At 33.8% G+C, this 12,337-nt stretch overlaps 1 protein-coding gene across 3 annotated transcripts in view; it reads right to left on the reverse strand.

Annotated features, from left to right (window-relative positions):
- The window catches only part of LOC119632960, a 131,054-nt gene that overhangs the window by 8,160 nt on the left and 110,557 nt on the right, over positions 1-12,337 (reverse strand). For all 3 annotated transcript variants that reach the window (XM_038026127.1, XM_038026128.1, XM_038026126.1), the window contains exons 7-8: positions 1,280-1,524; positions 929-1,171 (exon numbers count right to left, since the gene is read on the reverse strand). In XM_038026127.1, coding sequence (XP_037882055.1) covers positions 929-1,171; positions 1,280-1,524 — 488 coding nt within the window. The remainder of the gene's footprint in view (positions 1-928; positions 1,172-1,279; positions 1,525-12,337) is intronic.

Genomic DNA, 12,337 nt, shown 5'->3' on the forward strand with positions numbered 1-12,337 from the left:
AAACAAGATTCCTGTGTCACACTCAGTTAGGCAAAATAAAGCAACTCTTTCTACTGTATTCGTTCTATGTAAAAAAAAAAAACTTTCTTCAGCACGTAAGTAATCGACGAGCAGTGTTCGGTGACCTAACATAAAATCCATAAAAAATTAAACAAATTATCTCTAATGCAAGCTTTTTCTTTCTGGATATACCGTAAATCTTATAGAAAAGAATAGATTTTCTAGTGCAATTCAAGTTCCGCTGACGCTTTGCATAAAACGTTTTTCTACCAAAAAACAGATCCTGTTAATAATCTATTTTTTCATATGTTGCAAGAGTCGCAGAAATGGAGGTAAGAAGCTGAAATGTGAAATCCAAAAAGCTGTTACCCGCACATACTTTCATATTTCCAAACTCTACTATAACTCATCCACGTCGAAGATTAAAAAGAATCAAAATGGCTTACCCTTTAGCTCTAGTATTAAGCAATGATTCTTTTTATAAAAAAATGCTAATAAACTTTGTGATCTCAATCTGTCTGGTGCCTTCAAGAGGTTTCATTCTACGCTGTTTAATTTGTTTGCAGATAAATATTGAAGAAAAAAAATCTACTATGCAATGCAAACGCGAGTATATATAAATGATTCCCAAGTATTATGGCTGTTCATTTAAAAACATTTTCAGAAATCATAAAAATTAAATATAATATAATGTTCAAAAAAAAAAATGGAGCAGATGCAACTTGCAAACTCTCTAAGCAATTGAAGATATCAAGTAGACTAAAATCAGATCACAAATGCAACAAATTCCATGACAATCTTGACGCCTTAAAGTAATAATGATTCTTTCCATAAAACCGACCGACCCCCAATAACGTTTTGCTATAAAATTAATTGAAAAAAAAAAAAAAGAAAAAAATCTTTTCACATAAAATTTTTCAAAACTTACATCATACACTAAATATTGCAAGAGCACTGCCAGCGCCTCAATGCTTCTATTTTGTTGTTGACTTTGTTCCCTGAAAAGGGTTTCTAATCTCTGATATTTCAAAGAATTATTGTACGATGGTGTCGCTTTTTCTGCTTCTTCTTTTTCGTATGTCGTTAATGTAAGCTCATCTTCGGACAGCCGATGTAAGGGCAAGGTACGAAATGAACTGCTTGCGTGAACATGATGCTGTTGTTTGTTTTTCTATCCGTGGAATAATCAAAAAAAAAGAAGAAAAGACAAAAGTTAGTATTGGAAGAGAGAGAAAAAAAAATGGGAAATATTTTCCATTTTCATGTTGCGCGCGATTACCTTATCACTAGTAGCAGTAAATTTACTATTATTAGGTAAAGGCGAGGATGTCCTCGAGCGAACACGTTTATTCTCATCAGATTTATCGGGAAGAAAATTATTGACAACAGCCGAAGAGCTACCGATTTCCTTTATTTCCGATGTTGTTGGCTCTATTTTACTGGCATTTTTTATTGTTGTAGATATAACCGATGTGGTGGAGTTTGTTGGCTGTGCGATCGTCTGATTCAAAATGCGATTGTGATCTAAAAAACAAAACAAAGAAGGAGTAGAGAAACTTTATAGTTTTAAGCAAGAAAATGAAGCAAAGAAGAAAAACGAAAAAGACGATGCCAAGTAAAGATATTAACAATATTTGCAGTCTTTTTGCTATAAGTCTGCCGCAGTTAGACACTACTACTACTACTACTACTACTATATGACGGTGACCTTAAGTGCTTTTCTAATTTAGTCTTTGCCTCGCTTTGTCTCATATAAGACAAATAAACACAATAGCAATAATAAACAATAATGTAAACGGCATAAGTCATTATCATCATCGCAAGCACAGCGAATGCGTTCCAAAAAAAAAAACAGTTTTATTAATAGCTGCCATTAACGTTTATTTATGCAAAGCATCTTAGAAGATTTCAGTTAAGTGTTAAGTCGGTAATTACCGGTCATTAATATATGAAAGGGAAAGTTTTTAAACAGAGCCGATGACAAGCTGTGCCTACAATCACAAGTCGACGTAACGGAATAAAAATTTTATTACACACACTTACATACATTTTATATATATATATATATATATATATACGTCTCACTATTGTTATTGTTATCCTTAACTGAACTTGATTGAATTTACTTTGATTGCACTTTTCAATTAACAATTAGTAAATTTTTTTTTTTTTTTTTTTTCACAACAAAAAACAAGTTAAAGCGGGAAATTTTGTGAGTCCGCTACCTTAATTGTCAACAGATTGAAACTAAAAAAGTCATCATGTTTTCAAAATTTGTTTCATTTCTTCCATATTTTTTTCTATTTTTTTATCATGAAGTAGTAATGTGGTTGGCAGGAGAGTTGACTAGAGTTCGCTGACTCTCGCAATATATAACTCCAAATTTATACAGAAAATGAAACAATTTCCTCATCAAAGCTTGATTAATAAATTAAAAGACTTTTCGATTTTTCATTGTTTTTTTAACGGTTAGTCAGTTAGTTAGTAAACGTTGGTTGCACTCTGTCATGTCTCCAAAGCTTCAATTAAAAAGAAATTTATTGCATGTTTTTAAAAAAAAACGTTAAAAATTTTACGAATTAATTGGAATAATTAAATTTTGAATTCATTAATAATTTTATAGATTTTTATCTTCATGCCAAAATTTCGTTTATATGACACACAAGATTAAAAGATAAATGATTATTATAAAGTCAGAAAAGTATCGGGAAACGATGGCCACGGCACGAACTTTTCTTTGCAAAATTGCTGATAGTTTTCAAGTTTTTAACTGTAAAAGCGGCCAGCAGAGGTAGTAGCAGGTCTATGAATTAGTGGGTTTTTTTATCAAACCAGTCTGCTTGTATTCGTTTAGCACTTCTGTTTCGTCTCAACTTCTTCTGCACTTTAGAAAAGAAAAGTTTTTCTTTTCAAAAAGCCCGTCGGCTAAATCTGCTGATAATATTAGAAATCACGCGTTAGTTAATGATTCTCTTTAGAATCAGTTGTACTGAAAGCTTTCACAAAACTCTTAAGCGAAACGAGTGAAGCCTCACCACGCTATAGTCAATTTTCAATATCATCCCCAGTCATGAAAGCATCGAATAAAAGAAAGCATTTCTACCATATGTCGGATGATTTAATAACGCACTTTGGCGTTTATTGGATAGCCTGACTAAATCAAGTCTAAGAAGGTAGGGCTTAGAAGTTTTGAGATGAAACGCATCCCACTAGGAATTTTTTAAAAGTTGAAAGAAGTGTCCACTAGGAAAATATTGACGAAACAAGTCATCTATCAGATATACGACCTTTTACCTTCGAAGAAAAAAAAAAACTGAAAGAAACAACTGAGACGTAAGCAAGTGCTTCAATAATTGTATTAACAAATCGACCGCTCCCCCGTGGACCCTTCTTATGCGCATCAGGTGCATCATTGAACAAGGCCTCTTTAAGATGTTATATATAATAATAAAATTCCTCCGAAGTTTTTCTTTCGTACACTTTCATACCACAAGTTTCGATATAAAAGTGTGATTCTACAAAGTCACTTAAGAATTTTAGGAGTTCTTGCTTTTTGACTTGAACTTATGATATTTACTTTGATTTTCACTGTTGTAAGTTTTTATTTATTTTGCTTTCCCCACACAGCATGGAAACTTCTAAAGGGTATTTCGTTTCTTCAATTCTCCTTTTACTGAAAACGGCGGCTGCTATAACCTGCCATATTATGTTTTCCGTAACAATCCCTCCCTTAATATCGGTGATAGAGAAAAGCGTTTGGAGAATCGAATGGACGGACCGTTGTATACACATGTAATTTATGCAGATGCGTTTTATTCATCGTAAAAATCATATACAATAAAAAATCAATACAATAATAAAATGGACTTGAAACGATAAACTTGTTAATGATATTGACAATAAAATCATTTTTTTATCAATATTCGCTTCATAAACTCCTATAATAAATTTCAAATACAAAATTATGACTGAATAGATAAAAAAAAAAAAAAAAAAATCAATTAAGTTTTACACCGCGTGTGTGCAACAAGTAAAGGTAAACTATACGTATAGGCGGTGATTAAGTTTGTGTTGACAGTCACGTTAAATGTCGCTTTCTTTGATAAAACGTGATAGTGAAAATATTGCGCAGTCGCGCGAACACACAAAAATTCGTACTTGCGCCTATCAAAGACAACATCTAAAAATTTCTTTTGTCACTTTTCAAACCAACACCGTAAACGTGTTGGAAGTACTCAATGAATGCTGCACAGACACGTAATAAAAATTTGTTTTAAAAAATTTCCCCACTTGTTCGGGAAATTTTTCTTTAAGATTATACTAACAAACACAAACACATACATACTAATTGTTTATACGAGTGCCTGTCGATATGATATGATATGTTAGATTGTTCAAATGGTTGGACGATTTTCATTCTTATCTAGAATCCCATAAATGTATACATGCTCACCAAACGCAATTGTCGTGCGTTGCATTAGTATCTGTTAGATATATATATATATATATATATATAATTTGGATAATTTCCACATATTTTGTGGGTTTTCCTCTGCACACAAATGTAAGTTCTTTCATATCCATGCAATTGGGCGAATACAGAAAGAATTGAATTTTTTCGTTCGCCAAACAAACATCACTGGATATCTTTTATATCTGTCCGTCCTTCTTATCCTCCAGAAATTGTTTTTTTTTCTTTTACTGTTTTTCCTTAATCAACGAAAAAGCCGCTAAAGCAACATAAAAGCGCTCAACCTTTTACGGCAAGAAGTAACTGACGTGAAATGCCCGGAATTCGTTTCAAACAGTATTGCCATATGTAAAAATGTTGCGTGGACTTTGTAGGAGCTACCTTTTACAATTTCTACGGCATAGAAATACGTCCCGCGCCTATTTTCCTGTCCACCTGCATATATATGTATTGGTTTATCATGTAAGCAATAAAAAATATTTTATTTGATATGTTGCCAAACATTGCCTTCGACATATAAATACATTTATATGTCAGATAATATATAATGCGATATTTTCCATATCCATATGATCAGGTATGCAAATATGAAGCCGGAATTTGTCCATAGATGGTTGTAGCTGTCAATGCACTGGTTGCATATTTACATACCCGATATATATTGCATTTCTATATATATTTTAACCCTTAATGGAACAATGACGCCAACGCACACAGCTTGGCTCATTTAGTTTCTATATTCTAATGCCGCGTATAGGGCGTGAAAAACCATTCTATTCCGTTTATCATTCTTATCGCTTTCACATTTATTATTAAGGCAATAAGCGTTGTGACCGGTCGCTTCTGTACGTATTTTTCCACTTGTTAACTTAAACTTGAAATCCTTCCGACCCGTTAAGAGTTAATAAGTAAAATGTCATATATGTTATTTGTACGCAATACATTTATCAGACAAACAATGTATCGTGTAGTATATAGTGTTGCATATATAGTATTGCTTGACATGTTCTTACACTTGCAAAGTATCTAAAGCTTCCGGATGACTCACAATTTCTCTATTTGCAAAAGTTAGGCAACAACAAAGTCAACCAAGCTATCAGACCTAAACCTAAACCAATTATCTCTCTTTTATACGTTTACAGGCAGATGGGTGTGTAAGTTTTTAAATACGAGTTTAAATTTCATCCATTTCTTATTATAATTGTTCTCTTTGTTTGTATTTAGTGCACAATATTCAGATTGAAAACAATTGCAAATTTTTAAATGGAAACATATCCCACTTTGTAGCGAATGCCAGTAAAGCATTGCGAATTTCATGAATGAAAAGTTTATTTATTAGTTGCCCTCATTTTATTCGGATCATTAAACGTTGAGCAACAAAAAATTGTTGAACAAAACTTAAAACATTCTCTGCGCAACTTAATTAGAGGACACATAGTTTAGTCCGCTGTTTGAGTGTGTTTTTGTGTGCGTTCGCATGTCTATAATAATTTAGTTGTTTTTTTTTTTTTTGTAATTGCTCTTGTTTTGTAAATGGAGTCTACAGCGAGATTTCCGATTTTGAGATGAGCGCACAGCAGCTTAAATACAAATTAAAACGAGAATACATGCAATTGTTGACGACAATTAGTTTGCTGTTGCCATTAAAATTTTATACGCTATGGTGAACATGTTTCATAAGTGACATCATGATGTTTATAATGGTGAATTTATTTTATTGATCGGCTGTGGCTCGTACATCCACACATGCCTTACAGCCTATGAACATGAAAATTCAACTCTTGGTTGAACTTGATTTCAAGCTTATGAACGTTTGTTTTTTTTTTTTTTTTGAATGTTTACTGCATTTTAGTTGACATTGAAAACGCCAACCTCCTATCCAAGCAGTAGCACGTTTTCTTTTCTTTCTTATAAATAAAAATATTTTTCTTTAATTTATTCTCTTTCCATTGGATTTACAGCAAAGATATATGTGTGTGTTGTCTATGCATTTATTTAGATGTCAATGCCTCCATTTCCGATACTATTGTCAGACAGTATGGCATACATTTTTTTATTTCAATATTTTTTTTTCTTTTTTCATTATTTTTTTTTTGTTATAAATATATTGAAAGTTGTTGATGGCGATTATTGTTATTGCAATTATTGTTAATGGTTTATTATGACTTATGGAAAAGTACATACACACCGCACACGTATACATTATTTATTGTAAGCTGACAAATTTATTGTTTTTCTTTATAAACATAAAAGAGATTTCTTCTTTAATAAAATCGAAATATATATGTATATGTGTGTATATATGTGTATATATATGTATGTTGTATATATGTAAAAAAAGAAACACTTGGTGCTTTTTTAATGGGCTTTAATGAAAATTGAATTTTCATTTGAAATCATTTTTATCCAAACAAGCAGCACACGCGCCTTACGAGCTTTATTAATAAATCACTTAATTTTTCAGCAACAGCAGCAGCAGAATAATGCCGAGATGAAAATAGATTTCAACAGAAATCAAATTCAACTTTGACGTCATTCGCATTTTCATCGCCATACATGCACACAAATATCATATTTAAAGGATGAAAACACGATGAGATTATTCCATAAACATCAAATACGCAGTTCATTTGATTGATAGGCGCTAACCCCCCTTGGGCATCTAACACAACAGTGCACAGCATAATACTAGTCAACGTGAACATGTCACAAATCATTTTTCGTTTATCAGGGACTTGTTGATGTCTGGATTTTTATGGGATATTGTCAAATATATACTTTTTACGAGCCTGATGTGTATTGTAACAAAGTATATTATATACAACATCAAAACAACTTTGGAATTTTCTCAATAAATTTCTTTAATATGTATGTAGTTGTACTTGTCCATGGAAAATACCGCTTAACGTAAGTTCTGTTATGAATAAAATATGAATATATGTCGGTTTAGAGCGCATTTTTAATCCCCATCAATTTTCCTATAGTACTTTTAACAAGAAATGATATGCTTAAAATTAATCCTACCCCCCTCTACGCATCAATGGAATGGGAATTTTGTGCTTGGAATCTTTTGATGCGTACTTGTAGATGCTAGAAGCGGAAGGACAAATGCCCGCTGAGTGCCATACTTGAGGCTGTTGTCTCAAGAGCTAAAAGCGGAAGAACAAATCTCCAGTAGACATCAAACTTTGCAGGCAGTCGTCCGAAAAGTCCGCTGAATCAATATGATTTTCTTAGAGAGGACCAACCTTCAAGCATTAATTGACAAGTCCCAGTTGTCTTAAGTAACCTTACCTTTGCATTTTTCGAAAAAGAAAGAAAAATTTAAATTTCACGTATAGTGGACGACGAAGATATCGCGGCTATTCCACACGAAACCTTACAATTTTTAGATAAGAGCGGACTTATTGAGCGATATGTCAAGTTTTCTTTGCACTGGAGCGAGTTTTTGATCTCCAATATGCATAAATTTTTTATATTATCTTGTTACGATATATATATAAACCCAATCGAAATACTTGTACTAAACGAATGAATTCCGAGTTAGTGGGTCAGTGCCTTTTATGAGTATAGTGGCAGGTGTACAACTTCGACCTGCATATCTATCTGACAATCTATTAAAAATATGTTAGGTATGTCGATTACCGAACTCTCTGTTCAAATGTTTACAATTCCTGCGCAGTACAGTTTTCATTTCATCTATATGTACAATGTAATAACCCGATGTGCTTTAGTTATGTTTAGTTACGTCCATCCATCTGTGGTATATCTTTAAAAAGTCTCTCTCGTTTTCCAAAGTTGCAATAAAAATCTGCAACCAAAACTATATCCACTTACTCAGTGAGCACGAATCGATTTGAAAATTGGTTTTCTGCCCTAAAATATTACACCCGAAGAAGTGAAGATAGCTAGCTAATGATGTGCAACGTATTATACGATGAACACCGAACTTGGTACGATATGATTCCAATCAGTAAACTAATTAACTAAATTACAACCAACAAAGGAACCGAACCTTCCACTTATTCATAAGCTATGAGGTGGCACGATGTTATAATGAGGTATTCAAGCATAATTTTCTTTCCAGAATATACAAAAAATTCGAATATGAAAAAAAAACCAGTTTAAGATAACTAAACGAAGCAAAGGTCTTAAATTTATCGTAATTCGTATTCTTCAGTGATGTCCGCACGGTACCCTTTCAATGTTTCTTTTATAAATTTTTTGAAAAAAATACCTTCTGTCAAAAATTCATGGCATTAAAGTAAGAGCAACGCATGTTGGATCTTGGTAAGCAATATTGTATGCTATTGCACTTGTGAAGACAAAAGTAATTATTGCAGCAAAACTAACATGCGTTTCAGTCATAATACCAGTGCAATAAGCATGCTACAGTATTTTAGAAAACGGAAACAAAACACAAGGTGCATGGACATAACAAACACTATATGCAGAGGGATAATTTATTAATTATGATAAAACCCACGAAAGATATTTCAACATTTCAGAGATTTAGTAACCCTACTAACCCTTACTAAAAGGAGCAATTTTGATATCATTCAACTTGAACGTATTATACCCGATGTAGCTATCAACCATAGCCCAACGGTATATGAAAATGGCGTCGCCATGCTCTTGTAGCAGTTCCCAATACGAAAGTTCATCGTGCCGGCATAGCCTTTACCTCGAGTGATAAAGGAGTAGTCCTTAGTTTGATTGACAGAGGCACAGCCCTCAATTATCGGACACACACTACGGCTGCAGTTTACTCTTCCTTGTCCACTTCTTTCTTCCTCCACATCCTCATCTTCTTACACGTATAATGGATTTGCCTTCAGTAAGCATTCATAAAAAAAATTTTCAAAGTGAATGCTTTTAACAAACGCAGTCTTTTGCTCGTAGACGGATCCATGCTTATGCGTACGTAACTCTATGCAGTTTTAATTTTTTTAACGATATTTAGTATTTTGCAGATGACGATGGTCAGCATCCATTTTCGAAATTTCTTTGCCGTTATGAGACAATCTACAGACGGATTGACACGGCCTGTCGGCCGTTAAATACGTTGAATACACTGCATTAATATAAGATACTTATAGGCTATCAAATCTTTACTGAATGTTTTTCTGCGTCACAAACATCAACTGTTACTTAACATATCTTTAGTGGATAGGTTAGAAAACAATATGAACATAGAATAATCCAATGCCAAGAAATTGTGTACACATACTAAGCATATATGCATAGGCGTTCATGTCAGGCATGCACAGGCTTATTTTTAACCACTTCAAGGTCAATTTTAATGTTAACACCCCTACGTCTCCTTCGAAATGCCGTTTTACGGTGTATATGGCGTACGTATGGGAAAATAAATATTGAAAACGACCGATCAAGGTTAAAAATACGCCTGTACATTTTTTTTTTTTTTTTAGAAAAAAATAGAATAACTCTTCTTTACATTCAATATTATGTAATTTTGAATGTAAAGAAGAGAAATAAATGAACAATTAATACAATCGCCCGAGTTGCCCGAATTACATTACATTAATGTTTTTTCGAATAATCTATGTGCATTGGCAATTTGGTTAGTACGGCTCCTAAGTATGTTACATTCAAGCTAAACATATTTTTAAAAAATCCAGTACAGTAAAGCTGTTAGCCGTAGTAATAATTTTGCTAATATTTTTGAGGTAAGAATGCATTTACTATTTTTCTGGTTGAAGTATGCAAGATGAAGTACACAGACTAAATAACGTTCAGGAAGTGAAAATTTTGAGAATTATTTTATGTAATTAATTCCTAGTCACAAGCATTAACTATTGTTGAAGTAGACGTTAATGCCTACTACAAGCAAAGACGGCCCCAACACGAACTGGAAAATATTATCAGCAACATGATTAGCAGTAAGGAAGTGCGGTATGCCGTAAATGCTTTTGTTTTTCAAGAACTGCAGCGTGTATAAAGGCGGACGAGAACAGGTGGTGGAAATCAATAAGGGAATGAAACAAGGTGCCACCAAACGAAGCGTGTTAATAGCAACAAGACTCTGCGAAGAAGTACCCAACTGTGGTCTCGCCAACCAAATTAGTCGGCGAAGTGTGCGCGGCGAGTAGGTTTAGTACTTAGGCGCAATAAATGGCGAATCGTGAATGTTACGGGTACGAATAGTAGGTTCGGAAGATGTCTACCCCAGGCACTTGGCGCAAAACAAAAAATTACACACGCACTTTTTACATTTTATGTGTTCCTCTTTGACCCCATTGTTCACATTTGAAACAATCTGCCCTTTCAACTGCCCTTTTTTGACAAATAAGGCCAATCACATAAAAAACGGAACTTTCCAAAAAGCTCCAGATGAGGGGCCGCCGTAGCGAACCTGAATGGACTGAAAAGGATGCTTAAATGCATTGGCTTACCAGTTTAGGTTTAGGTAGCTCATACGCGTAAGTTTTATATAAAAAATTTGCAGCAAATTCCTGCTGATTGTAATCGGAAGAGTAATCCTAGTACAGACATTTCTTCGATAATGGTGTAGATATACCACCTTTGGCTTGTATTTCTTATTACCCTGATCGTCTTAAAACGAAATGCTTTGAATTGTAAATGGCGATCGCCGGTGGGTTCCGATGTTCTGCTTGTAGATTTTCCAATCTTTGTATTAGTGAACATGAAGCCTGCAACGAAATCTAGAATGGAGCCATTCCAGGGTCAACTATTACGACCTTAAGAGCTTTTATCTCACGAAACTATTTAAAATTCAAAAAACTAAGCGAACTCTTTTTAAGGCAAATCCTGCCGGCCAAGCATCCTTCGGAAGTTATAAGTATTAGTGAAGCGACAAAGCACCACTAACGTTTCTTCACTATCTTCATTCATGCAATAATGTGTACTATGCAAAAAAAGATCCAAGGACTGAGCACCAACACCATGACTTCACGTTCATACAAATAAAGTCTTTCGTTTTAAATATTTGAATGCTGCGATGGCACGAACTGTCCTAAGTATTATAAAAACCTAAGCCAGCTAAGCTGAAATCTAAACAGCTAAGCAAGTTTGAAATATAATACAGAATAAACTCGTTTAGTTAGAAGGAAATCAAGGTGGATTTCACAATTTAAAAAACGTAATTCCCTTACCAGACTTGTATGCCGGTTGCATCGCCAGCCATTAGTGCTTTAATACTCTACTCTACATTACCGTGCTATTATTACTTGTCAATTAGAAATCGGAAATTAGACATCAAAAATGTATTCTACACTTTGCGATAACTTAGTTCACCTCATTTGCATGTCCATCATGTTTCCTTTCGTTGCTTTTTTGTATTCTTTGTTCTTTATTTGCGCTTTACACTTACCGCTTATGTCATTATTTTGACTGGAAATGCTGTCGGTTTTTTGACACTGTCGACTTCTTTTAGTTTCCATAGCGCAATTGACGTAATCATAATTCATTTCCTTTAAACTTTTGCTATCACGTAATGTTTCCATTTCGATGTTATGATTGAAAATTTGTTTATGAAAATTAACACATTTTGGCCGCACTGAAGAAATTACACGGAATTCTCTTTCGCAAGTACGCAAAACCACATTATCATAATAATCATCATTGACGACGGTTGTTTCATCATGGGCTTCACAATTTAGTTTTTTAATAGAAACCGTTTGATTGTTCGACGATTTGGCACATAACCTATCAAAGAAATTTTCTAACAGTAATTGATGATAATGATGATGATGAGAGGGAAATGTTTCCCAATGCTTCCTTTCACGTTTCTGAGAAGTCGTACAACGTTTACGAGCATTCTTCAGCAAACGCACCTCTATCTGACCAGAATCGTCGTAATGAACGCAATAGTGAACCTCAAAG

Source organism: Glossina fuscipes, unplaced genomic scaffold (assembly GCF_014805625.2).
Source record: "Glossina fuscipes isolate IAEA_lab_2018 unplaced genomic scaffold, Yale_Gfus_2 2, whole genome shotgun sequence".
Classification (NCBI taxonomy): domain Eukaryota; kingdom Metazoa; phylum Arthropoda; class Insecta; order Diptera; family Glossinidae; genus Glossina; species Glossina fuscipes.